Genomic DNA, 14474 nt, shown 5'->3' with positions numbered 1-14474 from the left:
CATAGCTCACAGAAAAAAAATTAGACTTTAAAGTTTGGGTGCTGGGGAGGGTTGAAAAAAAGCCTAGAAAAGCGTAAAAAAAATAAAAATTATGTTTGTTGTAAACAAATATCAAAGTGTAACACATATTTAAACATGCATTTTTCAAGAGCTTTTCAAAAATATAGTTTTCAGATCTGTAGCTTCAGTCACAAAAAAGTTATGGGCTATTTTAGATTTTGTTTCACAGACCGGACTTTTTTTCCGCCCTAGACACTACCCTATAAATTTTAAAAAGATATTGTTTTAACAAAAAATCCTTAAAATTACTATTCATTAAAGGGAGTGCTAAGAAAAAAAACCACAAGGGGGCGCCAAACGCCCCCCCTAATTTGTTTAATAATATTTTTTCTAAAATATTTTTCTGAATTGATATTTGTACCTGCTGGTATGTTCCCCCAAGACATGTAAGATGGCTGTACTGTTCTGTTTTCTTTCTAAAAACAATAAATATATATTTTTCCACAGTCGCCATATATATTTACAATATGCACAATAATCATATTTATATATTTGGATAAAGCAGCCTCAATATAAGAATGTATGGATAGTATAGAACTCTTTCATACTTCAGAGTGTACCAAGAAATATACATTTACTATAGAAACCTGAATTTACTTGGAAACTAAGTTTTATTTATAAAAGTCTACCTATTCAACTATTAGACCTTTTAACCCAACTGTTCTCCAGTTAAAATATGAGGCAATCGGATAAGGGGTTCCTGAGTTATGATAAAACATACAAACAAACAAACAGATATTACTACTTTTTAATAGAAGATAGTTTACAAATTAAATCTAAAAATCTAAAAATGGAGAGGAATGGGATAAATGTCAATCGAATGTTTTACATAATTAATTTCCAAACCAATGGAATTATTCAGTTTATTCAGAGATGTACATACAAATAAAAAATGACGTTTAAAAATATACATTTATAAAGAACAATAGTAGATAAAAGCCTAAACTAAACACGTCAAACTAAAGTAAATTATACGGTAGACTGATATCTGAACCGTGGATAACTTTTGTCACACTTGTGCATAATATCAAAACTAGAGAAGGTAAGCGGTCACAAGGCCGTACCTGTCATGCACAATGAAAATATTGACTAATTTTATACTTTAAAAAATCCAATTCAATAAGAAAAAAAAATCTTTTCTTATTTTATTATTTTACAGATTCTGAACTTACAGTTTAGATAAGAAAACGAAATGATGTGACAGTGTGCTTGAGAATATATTTAAAAGTTTGTAGAATAGTTTGATGCTATCTTACTTTATGCATTTAATTTTGCACCAACCTATTCTTTTAAATTTAATCTATTTAAACACCAACTTCATTCTCTTAGAATACAGGGAGAACCAGAAAACTCTGGAATAGGTTCAATGTATGACTTTAAATAGTTCAATGAACATGAGACACAGCAATTGTGAAGTGCAATTGTAGACGAGCCTATTTCCCTTTATAAGTGGCTTAATCTGTAGACGAGCCCATTTCCCTCCATAAGTGATTAAATAAGTTACTAACGAAAATATTTGTTTTCTATCAGCATTGAATACACTAATTACTGCTTTAATGTCATATTCAACAGTTTTCTGGTTCTCACTGTTTAGATCCTGGCAAAGCATTAGTTTGCAAGCGTTCAAATAATCCAGAAATGTTTTTTCAAATCCCGCTAATTGATAGTTTGCCACTTTAAAGTCCCAACTCACTAAACTAAACAAAAGGATAAAGTCAAGTTTTTGCGAATTTGTGGCTTCTTAGCTCCTCTACGTTGGTTTTACTCACATGTGTGAGTAAAAAAAATTATTTGGAAACATACAAATGTATTTTTCGAATTTTCTTCGTTTTTGTTGGAAAAATATACGTTTTCCAGATCGTCATACAAAATCTCAAGATAATAGCTAGATAAAAGCTAGATAATAGCTAGAAATTAGCTAGATAGTAGCTAGAGAATAGCTAGATAATAGCTAAATGATAGCTAGAGAATAGCTAGAGAATAGCTGGATAGTAGCTAGATAATAGCTAGATAATAGCTAAATAATAGCTAGAGAATAGCTAGAGAATAGCTAGATAGTAGCTAGATAATATCTCCAAACATGAAAAAATCTAAATAAAATCTAAATTTAAAATTCCACAGAGAATTCTTTTGACATATATCTTGACACCTGTCCCGAGGAGAACCAGACAAATAAATATGGTTCAGAGATTTAAGCTTATTTATTTAAACTAGGCTTTCAGGGCGCTTCGCGCATCTTTTCTTTGTCAGCTGCAGATAATATTGCTTGAACTATAAATGCTAGAAATAGAACTTATATAATTATTTCTGCAGGTTTGTAAACCATAAAAAATATGACAAAAACGGCAAATCAGCTTTTTGTTATTCCTTTTATTCCTTCTATAATCTTTTATTCCTATTCCTTTCATTACTTGTATTCCTTTTATTCCTTCTATAATCTTTAATTCCTATTCCTTTCATTACTTCTATTTCGTTTATTCCTTTTATTACTTCACTCCTGATTTATTTGGGAAAGAGTACCAGGTCCCAGTGGAGTATTTATACAATAAATTTTTTATTTCTACCTTTATTGTGAGCTGTGACTATTACAAACCGTATATTGACATAAATGCGAAATAAATTCAGAAAATAAAAAGTAATGCTAATCAGTATAATAACCTAAAACATGCGCTGATATAATTTTATTAGTTGTGTAACTGTGGGGGATAGATGATAACATTAAAACCAGCTTTTAATTAATGTAATGGAAGGAGGGGTGATTTATTAAAATGAAACTGCACTTGTTAAAATCATTATATTCTTATTTCAAAAAATGAATTTCTTTGATCGATCTAATGATCTACCTACGGCTACAGGGTTACCCACAAAGGATGAGACTTCAGAGACGACTGTACAGAATGTACACTGTTTATTTTCTTATATTTAGGATGCTCTGCAACTGCAAACTGTTTTCTTTCACTGCAATGTCTAATACATAGACCATTAAAAGACAATATTCAAGACTTAACTTAACCTTGTGATCGATAAATTTTATGAGTTTCAGGTCGTCTTTACAGTCCTATTCTTTGTTGGTAACTCTTTAGTAAATATTTAATACACATCTCTAGTTCTATCTGGTATATCTGTGAGTATATCATCTCTAGTCCTATCTGGTTTATCTGTGAGTATTTCATTTCTAGTTCTATTTGGTATATCTGTGAGTATATCATCTTTAGTTCTATCTGGTTTATCTGTGAGTATTTCATCTCTAGTTCTATCTGGTATATCTGTGAGTATATCATCTCTAGTTCTATATCTGTGAGTATATCATCTCTAGTTCTATCTGGTATATCTCTGAGTATATCATCTTTAGTTCTATCTGGTTTATCTGTGAGTATTTCATCTCTAGTTCTATCTGGTATATCTGTGAGTATATCATCTTTAGTTCTATCTGGTATATCTGTGAGTATTTCATCTCTAGTTCTGTCTGGTTTATCTGTGAGTATATCATCTTTAGTTCTATCCGGTATATCTGTGAGTATATCACCTCTAGTCCTATCTGGTATATCTGTGAGTATATCACCTCTAGTCCTATCTGGTATATCTGTGAGTATTTCATCTCTAGTTCTATCTGGTATATCTGTGAATATATCATCTTTAGTCCTATCTGGTATATCTGTGAGTATATCATCTTTAGTTATATCTGGTATATCTGTGAGTATTTCATCTCTAGTTCTATCTGGTATATCTGTGAGTATTTCATCTCTAGTCCTATCTGGTATATCTGTGAGTATTTCATCTCTACTCCTATCTGGTTTATCTTTGAGTATATCATCTCTAGTCCTATCTGGTTTATCTGTGAATATATCATCTCTAGTTTATCTGGTTTATCTGTGAGTATATAATCTCTAGTTTATCTGGTTTATCTGTGAGTATATCATCTCTAGTTCTATCTGGTTTATCTGTGAGTATATCATCTCTAGTTCTATCTGGGTTATCTGTGAGTATATCATATCTAGTTCTATCTGGTTTATCTGTGAGTATATCATCTCTAGTCCTATCTGGTTTATCCGTGAGTATACCATCTCTAGTTCTATCTGGCATATCTGTAACAGTATCATCTCTTTTTCTATCTGGTTTATCTGTGATTATATCATCTCTATTTCTATCTTGTTTATCTGTGAGTATATCATTTCTAGTTCTATTTGGTTTATCTGTGAGTATATCATCTTTAGTTCTATCTGGTTTATATATCATCTTTAGTTCTATCTGATTTATCTGTGAGTATATCATCTCTAGTTCTATCTGGCATTTCTGTGAGAGTATCATCTCTTGCTCTATCTGATTTATCTTTGAGTATATCATCTCTATTTATATCTGGTTTATCTGTGAGTATATCATCTATAGTTCTATCTGGTTTATATATCATCTGTAGTCATATCTGGTTTATCTGTGAGTATATCATCTCTAGTTCTATCTGGCATATCTGTGAGAGTATCATCTCTTGCTATATCTGGTTTATCTGTAAGTATATCATCTGTAGTCCTATCAGGTTTATCTGTGAGTATATCTACCTGAATGCTATCTCCATCCCTCCTGTACTGAGTACTGGTATATCCCAGTATCCAGCATATCTTGCTACTGGAGCCAGGACGTACGGGCAAACAGGGCCAACAAATACATCGGGCTGAAACAAGCATATCAGGTTAAAACAAGCATATCTATTAAAAACAAGTATATTAGGTTAAAACAAGCATATCTAGTAAAAACAAGCACATGATGTTGAAACAAACGTATCTAGTCAAAACAAGCATATTCGTGTGTTTTATTTTACTGTAAACATAATTTCAAACTAATAAATAAAATATAAGTTGTTGAAATCTGAATGCAACTCTTCATATCTCCAGTAATTTTGAGGAAATAAAGGAACAGACCACATTTTGGAAATGTCAAGACTAGGGGTTTTTTGTGATTAAAAATTCAAGAATTTTACTGCTATAATTATTTTACGACACCCTGTATATTGTGTTTACTGATTGAATCAAGTTTGTTTCTGGGAGGATTTTAATCAAAGGCATTGCTGGAAGATTTGTTTATATTTTTCCTTACATCTGCAGTACACTTTTTATTGTAAACAAGCTATGGTATATACCTTGCTTGACGATGTATTGGTGTGAATATTATTAACATATCAATGGTTTGACATTTCGTTAATTATGTACACATTAAAGTATAGGGGTGCAACTTGACTGCATTTATTTTCGACACTTTCTGGGGATAGGATGTAACTTATTTTCCGGGGATAGGATGTTACTTAGTTTCCGGGGATAGGATGTAACTTAGTTTCTGTGGATAGGATGTAACTTAGTTTCCGGGGATAGGATGCAACTTAGTTTCCGGGGATGGATGTAACTTAGTTTCCGGGGATAGGATGTAACTTAGTTTCCGGGGATAGGATGTAACTTGTAACTTAGTAATTGGGGATAGGATGTAACTTAGTTTCAGGGGATGGATGTAACTTAGTTTCCGGGTATAGGATGTAACTTAGTTTCCGGGTATAGCATGTAACTTAGTTTCCGGGGATAGCATTTTCCAGAGATAGGATGTAACTTAGTTTCCGGGGATAGGATGTAACTTAGTTTCCGGGTATAGCATGTAACTTAGTTTCCGGGGATAGGATGTAACTTAGTTTCCAGAGATAGGATGTAACTTAGTTTCCGGGGATAGCATGTAACTTATTTTCCGGGAATAGGATGTAACTTAGTTTCCGGGTATAGGATGTAACTTAGTTTCCTGGGATAGGATGTAACTTAGTTTCCGGGGATAGGATTTAACTTAGTTTCCGGGGATAGGATGTAACTTAGTTTCCGGGGATAGGATGTAACTTTGTTTCCAGGGATAAGATTTAACTTAATTTCCGGGGAAAGAAACCACAATTGAAAAAAATTAAATTTTCAGAGAGAAAACTTGGATATTTTCTACATCCTTGTGAATCGAACACTCTAAATATGAATTGATATCAAATTAATTTCAGTGATAATTATCTAGGAAAATACTGAAACTCTGATTTTTTTAGATTTTCTCGAATTAAATATCCTTTTATTTTAAACTGCATTTTTTCATTGGTTGAGATATTTTTTTTATTAAACGCTAAGAATGGCAATATCTTCCACATTTTTGAGCGGATTAAGGTTTAAAGGGTGCCATTGTAAATCGAACTTTGCCTTCGTTGCGTGGGATTTGTTGAAATTACGCTTACAGTCCCTTAAAGATATTTTAATCAAAATTTCTAAATAATGTTATGATTTTTCCATTGGTATCAGTGCACGGTAGATCCCTTGTTAAAAAGAAAAGCTTTTAAATAGTTTTCTTATTTAAAATACAACAATGTTCCGAAAAATATTGTGTTAGCTGCGTCAATCCTGTAAATATACGTCGGCTAAACAATGTTTATACTAGGTTTATCTTGTACTTAAAGGATTAAAAGATTTCTGGTGAAAATTAATGAGAACCTTTTTTCATTCATAGTTTTCATACAAATACATAATCAGAAAACAATATCTTTCATTCATAGTTTTCATACAAATACAGAATCAGAAAACTATATCTTCCATTGATAATTTTTAATACAAATACAGAATCAGAAAACTATATCCTTCATTCATAGTTTTCATACAAATACAGAATCAGAAAACTATATCTTCCATTCATAGTTTTCATACAAATACAAAATCTGAAAACTATATCTTCCAATCATAGTTTTCATACAAATACAGAATCAGAACTATATATTCCATTCATAGTTTTCATACAAATACAGAATCAGAACACTTTATCTTCATTCATAGTTTTCATACAAATACAGAATCAGAAAACTATATCTTTCATTCATAGTTTTCATACAAATACCGAATCAGAAAACTATATCTTTCATTCATAGTTTTCAAACAAATACAGAATCAGACAACTATATCTTCCATTCATAGTTTTCATAAAAATACAGAATCAGAAAACTATATCTTCCATTCATAGTTTTCATACAAATACAGAATTAGAAAACTATATCTTCCATTCATAGTTTTCATTCAAATACAGAATCAGAAAACTATATCTTCCATTCATAGTTTTCATACAAATACAGGATCAAAAAACTATATCTTCCCATCATAGTTTTCATACAAATACAGATCAGAAAACTATATCTTCCATTCATAGTGTTCTTACAAATACAGAGTCAGAAAACTATATTTTCCATTCATAGTTTTCACGCAAATTCAGAATCAGAAAACTATATCTTCCATTCATAGTTTTCACACAAATACAGAATCAGAAAACTATATTTTCCATTCATAGTTTTCACACAAATTCAGAATCAGAAAACCATATCTTCCATTCATAGTTTTCACACAAATACAGAATCAGAAAACTATATCTTCCTTTCATAGTTTTCACACATATACAGAATCAGAAAACTATATCTTTCATTCATAGTTTTCATACAAATACAGAATCAGAAAACTATATCTTTCATTCATAGTTTCATACATATACAGAATCAGAAAACTATATCTTCCATTCATAGTTTTCATACAAATACAGAATCAGAAAACTATATCTTTCATTCATAGTTTTCATACAAATACAGAATCAGAAAAGACATTGGATATTTTTAATTACTGATGTCTAGTCCTGATTTTCTCAAGTACCAAGAAAAATGTCACGAAAAATAGGACCTATACGTGTTTTTAAGTCTTGGGATTTTTCCCCGAAATGGAAACGTCTTTGGAAAACTAATTCACGAAAAAAGTTCACGGATATATAATTCCTAAATGAAATAATTCAGATAATATTTATATAGAGACAAAAGCATAGAAAGCCATCAGACTAGAGAGATTTAAACAAGTAATTCAAGTCCATAGAAAAAAATCCTAAGGATGTACTACACAAATACATAATGTCCAAATGATTAGTAGATATCTATGACAATTTTATTCTTTTTCTATCTTAATTTTTTCCCCTAAGTAACTTTTTTGGCGGATGCTTTCTTTACAAACCGTTTACGACTTTTAAACAGATCTCAAGTTACAAGTCTGTTTTGCAGTTCTGAGGCCGTATTTAAATATGGTTGGTTCCTCTTAAGAACGTATTCAATGATCCAAGATTAACTGCGCTGAATTTAAACCGGTTTTCGGCGGATTTAAGACGCAGCTTAGATTCATTGAATTCAGACACTGTTTTTTTGATAAATTAAGTAAATTATATAGTTAAACTGAATATCTTTAAAGACGACATTACATACTAATAAAAAACAAAAAATACTTTTAAATAATTCTGTAAATCGAAAAGATCTTTTATAAACTGGTTCTAGTAATTACATAAAAGCTTGGCATATTTAATTATATTTATAAACCGGTTTATGTAAAATATACAAGCTGGTTTTTAAATGTACAAACTGGTATTTATTTAATCCGTTTATAAGATACGGATTACCGCTTTTACCAGGGTTTTACATCACAAAATTGTAAAAAGAAAGCATACCTTGTACTTATTGTACATTTGTACTGCTGTGAGAGGGCCCTGCACCAATTAATGAAATACAGTTTATAGTAAGCTTAATATTTGTCAACAATTTTTTTTATTAATTTTTGATAAGAAAAGTTATAATTTATATTTTTCGAAAATAAAAGATTTTAACTTTTGAATTTTTCATGAATCCCTGAATTGAATTGCAGTTTGTGTCACCTAAAAACATTAGTACAGCCGTTTAAAATATTTCTGATTTTTTAATTTTATAAGTTTTATAAATTACCAGAGATAGAATTTACTAAATCTGAGCTTCGTCGCTTAACTACCGACTGCCGGTTCAAACTTGAATCACTGATTCAAAGTTAAATTCATTAAATTTGGTCCCAAAAATCAAAAAAAACTACAGTTCGAAGCATAGAGATCTATGGTTTGAAGAAAAAACTTTTTTTAAAAATAAGGCTTCATTAGGAAGGTGGCGGGAAGCGTCCAACATTTATGTTATTCATATCACCTATATACAACATTGCGTAGGAAGGGTCATAAAAGTATTATTTACTTTATGAATTTGGCCTTAGCCTGTTTATTTATGGATAAAGACGGAACTGAATGGATAAACTTGTGAGTCAAATCATTTCTGGAATCAATAACAAGGGGGCGGAGCAGAGAAAAATAAAAGTTTTTGAATTTTTAAATTAGAAGACCGGGGTTTCTTTTTATACCGCAATGCCCGATTCACATCAATTTCTGATCAAGCGTGAATTAGATATTCATATTTAAATTTTGAAAAGTGAATATTTCAAATTACTACAAAAATTACTTGCGCATTTCTAGTGCAGGAAAACAGATTATAGGAATAATCAGAATTGAACACTACATTATTTTCCAGTTATTTATCAGATAATAGTTTCCAGGGTACCGTTGTGAATTGAGCATTGCCATCTGTGCATGAAGGGTAATTTGAAATTATAGCGTTTTAAAAAGAAAAAATACAGGGCTGTACACCAAGAAATGACCAGAAATAATATAATCTTGTATAATGAATGTAAATTTAAAGAATATAATCTTTTGAAGATTGTAAATCTCTGCTACAAAGATTTCACTGCGACCCTAATATCTACAGGCTGTTTAAAAAACATATGAATAAATGGCCGAACTGAATAAAGTTTTTGATTTCCGAAATTTGCTTCATCTACTTTGAGCTCCTCAAATGTTGCAAACCTTATATATATATACATATATACCGACAGACAGACAAGAGGATGTATATGTAAGGAGATGGTTGTATAATGTTCCTAGAAGAATTGTATAGTTCCATCCAGGCAGCCATTCTCTCATACTTTCAGTTGCAAGAATTAAACCTAAAATATTTCAAATGTAAGACTTAATCCATAGAAAACTTCATTAGCAAGGATTAAACCTTAGAACACTTTAGCTGCAAGGATCTAACCTAAAAGCTCTTCAATTCCAAGACTTAAACCTTAGAAAGATTCGATTGAAATGATTTTTCCAAAATGTTTCGGTTGCAAGAATTGAACCTAAAATGTTTCCGTTGCATGGATATTAAGTCTAAAATATTTCAGATGTAAGAATTAAACTTAAAATATTTTAGATGTGATAATTAAACCTAAAATATTACAGATGTAAGAACTAAACTTAAAATATTTCAGATGTAATAATTAAACCTAAAATATTTCGGATGTAAGAATTAAACCTAAAATATTTCAGATGTAATAATTAAACCTAAAGTATTTCAGATGTAATAATTAAACCTAAAGTATTTCAGATGTAATAATTAAACCGAAAATATTTCAGATGTAAGAATCAAACCTAAAGTATTTCAGATGTAATAATTAAACCTAAAGTATTTCAGATGTAATAATTAAACCTAAAGTATTTCAGATGTAAGAATTAAACCTAAAGTATTTCAGATGTAATAATCAAACCTAAAATATTTCAGATGTAATAATTAAACCTAAAATATTTCAGATGTAATAATTGAACCTAAAATATTTCAGATGTAATAATTAACCTAAAATATTTCAAATGTAATAATTAAACCAAAAATATTTCAGATGTAATAATTATTTATTCAACTACAAAGCATGAGATATTACAAATAAGCAATCACAATTTACTATGCAGTTTGGACCCGCCTAACCAGGGTTGGTTGTTTTGAGTATAAATTTAAATCTTTCTAAAACTGACAAAAATACTGAACACACCATTCTATACAAATGAGAAGTCAGGCGTACAGACCGCCCCTTAAATTCATCGACTAAATACAAAAACTCTAATGTTTCATTCTAAAATGTGTGCATATAAGGGTTACCTGGAGTGACTGTATCTAATCTATTATGATACTCTAAAGATTCTATGTTGGATATATCCTTCGGGAGTAGTACTCCTATCACAAGCCTCTTCTCCTAGGAACAATATATTCTATCATAAAACTTGTGATGCTTCGCGCCACTTTTATATCCGTGATTTATTTACCCTTGATTTTAACCAACAAGGAATTGAGTCTTGGCCACAAATCCTAATTTTTCTATATTTGCAACCTGATGTTGTAAACCTTCTATATTTCAAAATTAGATTATTTGATCTTAAAACATTAATAGTTTGCAACATCAAAGGTCTGCGATATTGAGTTGCAAAGATATAGTGATTACAAAATCAGAGTTTGTGGCAAAGACTCAATTCCTTTACTCGATCCTGGTTTGGCTATTGTGTTTATTATAAGGATAGGTGTTAAATGAGGAGGCAACTAAATACCAGAATGAAAAATAAAGATTTAAATTAATGGGAGGCTTTAAAAGATTTAAAAATTGGTTGAAGAAAACACGTTATATTATCTGCATTTGATTTTGTTAGAAAGCAAATATTTTTATCAGAAACTTTAAAATTCAACTTTATTAGAGAAATTGCTGTTTAATGTTCATTGGTTTAAAATCAAGATTTGAGTCTAATTGTCGTTTTCTCTGGGCGGTAATGTAAACACAAGACGGATGTTAAAGCCTGACACGGGATCCATCACACCAAAAATCAATGAAATATTCTGGTCATAGGAAACTATTACGTGAATTAATTATTAACAAAATTTAATGCTTTTAACCTCCTCGGATACTAAACGCACACTGATGCATCTATTCTTGTTTACAAATCCCGCCCAGAGAGAACTGGTTTCAATATGTACGCAGAGTATATGCAACTGCAATTAACTTTTCTTGCATTATTACCTTGATCATATGGGGCTTATTGTATTATTTTATTGCCCTAGTTCATATTTACAGATTGTTTAAAATGGAAAAAACTGGATTTTGGACTGTCGTGTTTTCAATCCAACATTTGTAAGAATTATAGTTAAATATCTTATTTTGTGGATTATTGTAGTTTAGTTTGTTTGTTTTTGCAACAGTACTCTCATAAAGAAGAATGATTTGAACATTTTCCCCAAAAGTACAGATCACGTTCTTCGATTTAATCCCATCTCTACAAGTTTATATTTGGTTTCATTATTCAAACTTGTATTTGGACACAAAACATTTAGAATATAACTTATTCAAATCTATTTTGAAATAAATAATTAATAGCAATATCTTACATCTTACTGTAAAGCATAATTTACTTCTTTTTCTTCTAATAATTTTTGTAAAACTAACCTGAGGGTCCGGGGTGTTACTTGCTACCGTAAAGTTTTTGTCAACACTAAAAAAGATATCTTTAAAATTTCTATGCAGATTTGAAAACAATTGAAAGGAAAGATCTAGTAAGAAATTCAAAATAACAATAATATTTGTTACAACTAGGCTTTTAGGGCGCTTTGCGACTATCTCCTTTTTTATCTTCTCTTTGCACAGTATAATTTTTTTTTTTTAATTTGCGGATTTCATAAAATTTTTTCGCGCATTTTCAAAATTTTACAAAATTAAATAATTTCAGATAAAAATATTTTAAGATTACATATATAAAGTTTGATTGGCCATGAACCTTCCTTGAGGCCATGTTAGGTCCCACGCAAAATTTGGGCCTGATCGGTTTAGTCGTTTTGACNGCGTATCCTGGTTTTCAAGTACCCCAGCAGGGATAGGGTTAAATGTTCTATTGTAGATGAGAGACTGTAGTGGTGCAGTGTGAAGAGACCATTTACTTTATAAATGATTAAAAATACACATTAAATATTGCTTTATAGCAACAGCCCACCCCAAAATATTATAATATTATGGTAAATATATACCCCTGAAATACTATCATATAATTATTAACATATACCCCTGAAATAGTATAATATAATTGTTCATATATACCCCAGAAATCTATATATAAATTTGGCTTGTCTGTCTGTTTGTCTGTCTGTCTGTCTGTCAAAACGGCTGAACCGATCGGGCCCAAATTTTTTGTGGGACATCTAGGGACCCCAGGGAAGGTTTATGAATGATTGAAATTTTAAATATTTGTCTCCATCAAAATTGGATCTTCATTAAATTTTTTAAAATTTTGAAAATCCACGAAATTTTTTGTGAAAATCCGCGAAGCGCCCTCTAAGGCTAGTCTATATAAAAATTTGGCTTGTCTTTCTGTTTGTCTGTCAGTTTGTTTGTATCCAATAAACGTCAAAACGGCTGAATAGATTGGGCCCAAATTTTTTGTGGGACATCACATGACCACAGGGAAGGTTTATGAATGATTGAAATTTTAAATATTTGTCTCCATCAAAATTGGATCTTCATTAAATTTTTTAAAATTTTGAAAATCCACGAAATTTTTTGTGAAAATCCGCGAATTATTTTTGTTTTGTTTTACGATGTACACAAAGAGAACATGTTCACAATTAATTTAGAAGATGGGCGCGAAGCGCCCTAAAAGCCTAGAAAGAAGGGCGCGAAGTGCCTTGAATTTCTAGTATCATAATATATTAATAAATTAATACCACGAAAAAATTATAATACTAGGCTTTTAGGGCGCTTTGAGCCCATATTATATTTCAACTTTTAATTGTGGCTTTATCTCTGAGCATCTTCTCTTTCTACAGTATAAAACAAAAGCCAAAAAAGTGTGCAAAATTTTAATAATATTTTTTCGCGCATTTTTAAAATTTTACAAAAATAAAAAACTTTTTTACATTCATAAACCTTCCCTGGGGTCACGTGAGGTCCCACACAAAATTGGAGCCAGATCAGTTCACCCATTTTGACGTTTATTGGATATAAACAAACAGACAGACAAGCTAAATTTATTTGTTGATAATGGTAAAAATATAACCCTGAAATATTATAATATAATGGTAAATATATACCCCGGAAATATTATAATATAATGGTAAATATATAACCTGGAAATATTATAATATAATGGTAAATATATACCCTGGAAATATTATAATATAATGGTAAATATATACCCCTGACATATTATACTATGATGATAAATATATACCCCTGAAATATTACAAATACAATGTTAAACCTTCTTTACCTGATAATACTAATATCCGCAAGTGTTAAAGTAAACAGAGAATAGAAGAGAATAGATATCAACATTTTCACATGTCTATAGGACTACATTATATTTTACATGTCTATAGGACTACATTATATTTTCACATGTCTATAGGACTACATTATATTTTACATGTCTATAGGACTACATTATATTTTACATGTCTATAGGACTACATTATATTTTCACATGTCAATATGAGTACAATAAATATATTCACACGTCTAGGTGTACAATATATATCCTAATATCTATATGAGTAAAATGTATATTTTAATGTCTATATGAGTACAATATATATTCTAATGTCTACATGAGTAAAATATAAATTTTTGTCTATATGAGTACAATATATATTCTAATAACTATATGAGTACAATATATATTCACATGTCTATATGAGTTCAATATAT

At 30.2% G+C, this 14474-nt stretch overlaps 1 protein-coding gene across 1 annotated transcript in view; it reads right to left on the bottom strand.

The window, feature by feature from the left end:
• LOC111705906 (atrial natriuretic peptide receptor 1) overlaps positions 1-14248 on the bottom strand; it is a 65230-nt gene extending 50982 nt beyond the window's left edge. Inside the window, exons 1-8 of the mRNA XM_023478609.1 lie at positions 14038-14248; positions 12225-12270; positions 10895-10988; positions 9858-9923; positions 8756-8781; positions 8578-8616; positions 4614-4726; positions 422-476 (exon numbers count right to left, since the gene is read on the bottom strand). Of these exons, the coding sequence (XP_023334377.1) occupies positions 422-476; positions 4614-4726; positions 8578-8616; positions 8756-8781; positions 9858-9923; positions 10895-10988; positions 12225-12270; positions 14038-14102 (504 nt within the window). The 5' untranslated portion in view covers positions 14103-14248. The remainder of the gene's footprint in view (positions 1-421; positions 477-4613; positions 4727-8577; positions 8617-8755; positions 8782-9857; positions 9924-10894; positions 10989-12224; positions 12271-14037) is intronic.
• Between the last annotated feature and the right edge of the window lie 226 nt (positions 14249-14474).

The sequence above is a fragment of the Eurytemora carolleeae genome, unplaced genomic scaffold, assembly GCF_000591075.1.
Source record: "Eurytemora carolleeae unplaced genomic scaffold, Eaff_2.0 scaffold649, whole genome shotgun sequence".
In the NCBI taxonomy this organism is placed as follows: domain Eukaryota; kingdom Metazoa; phylum Arthropoda; class Copepoda; order Calanoida; family Temoridae; genus Eurytemora; species Eurytemora carolleeae.
This window is presented reverse-complemented; position numbering and strand designations above follow the sequence as displayed.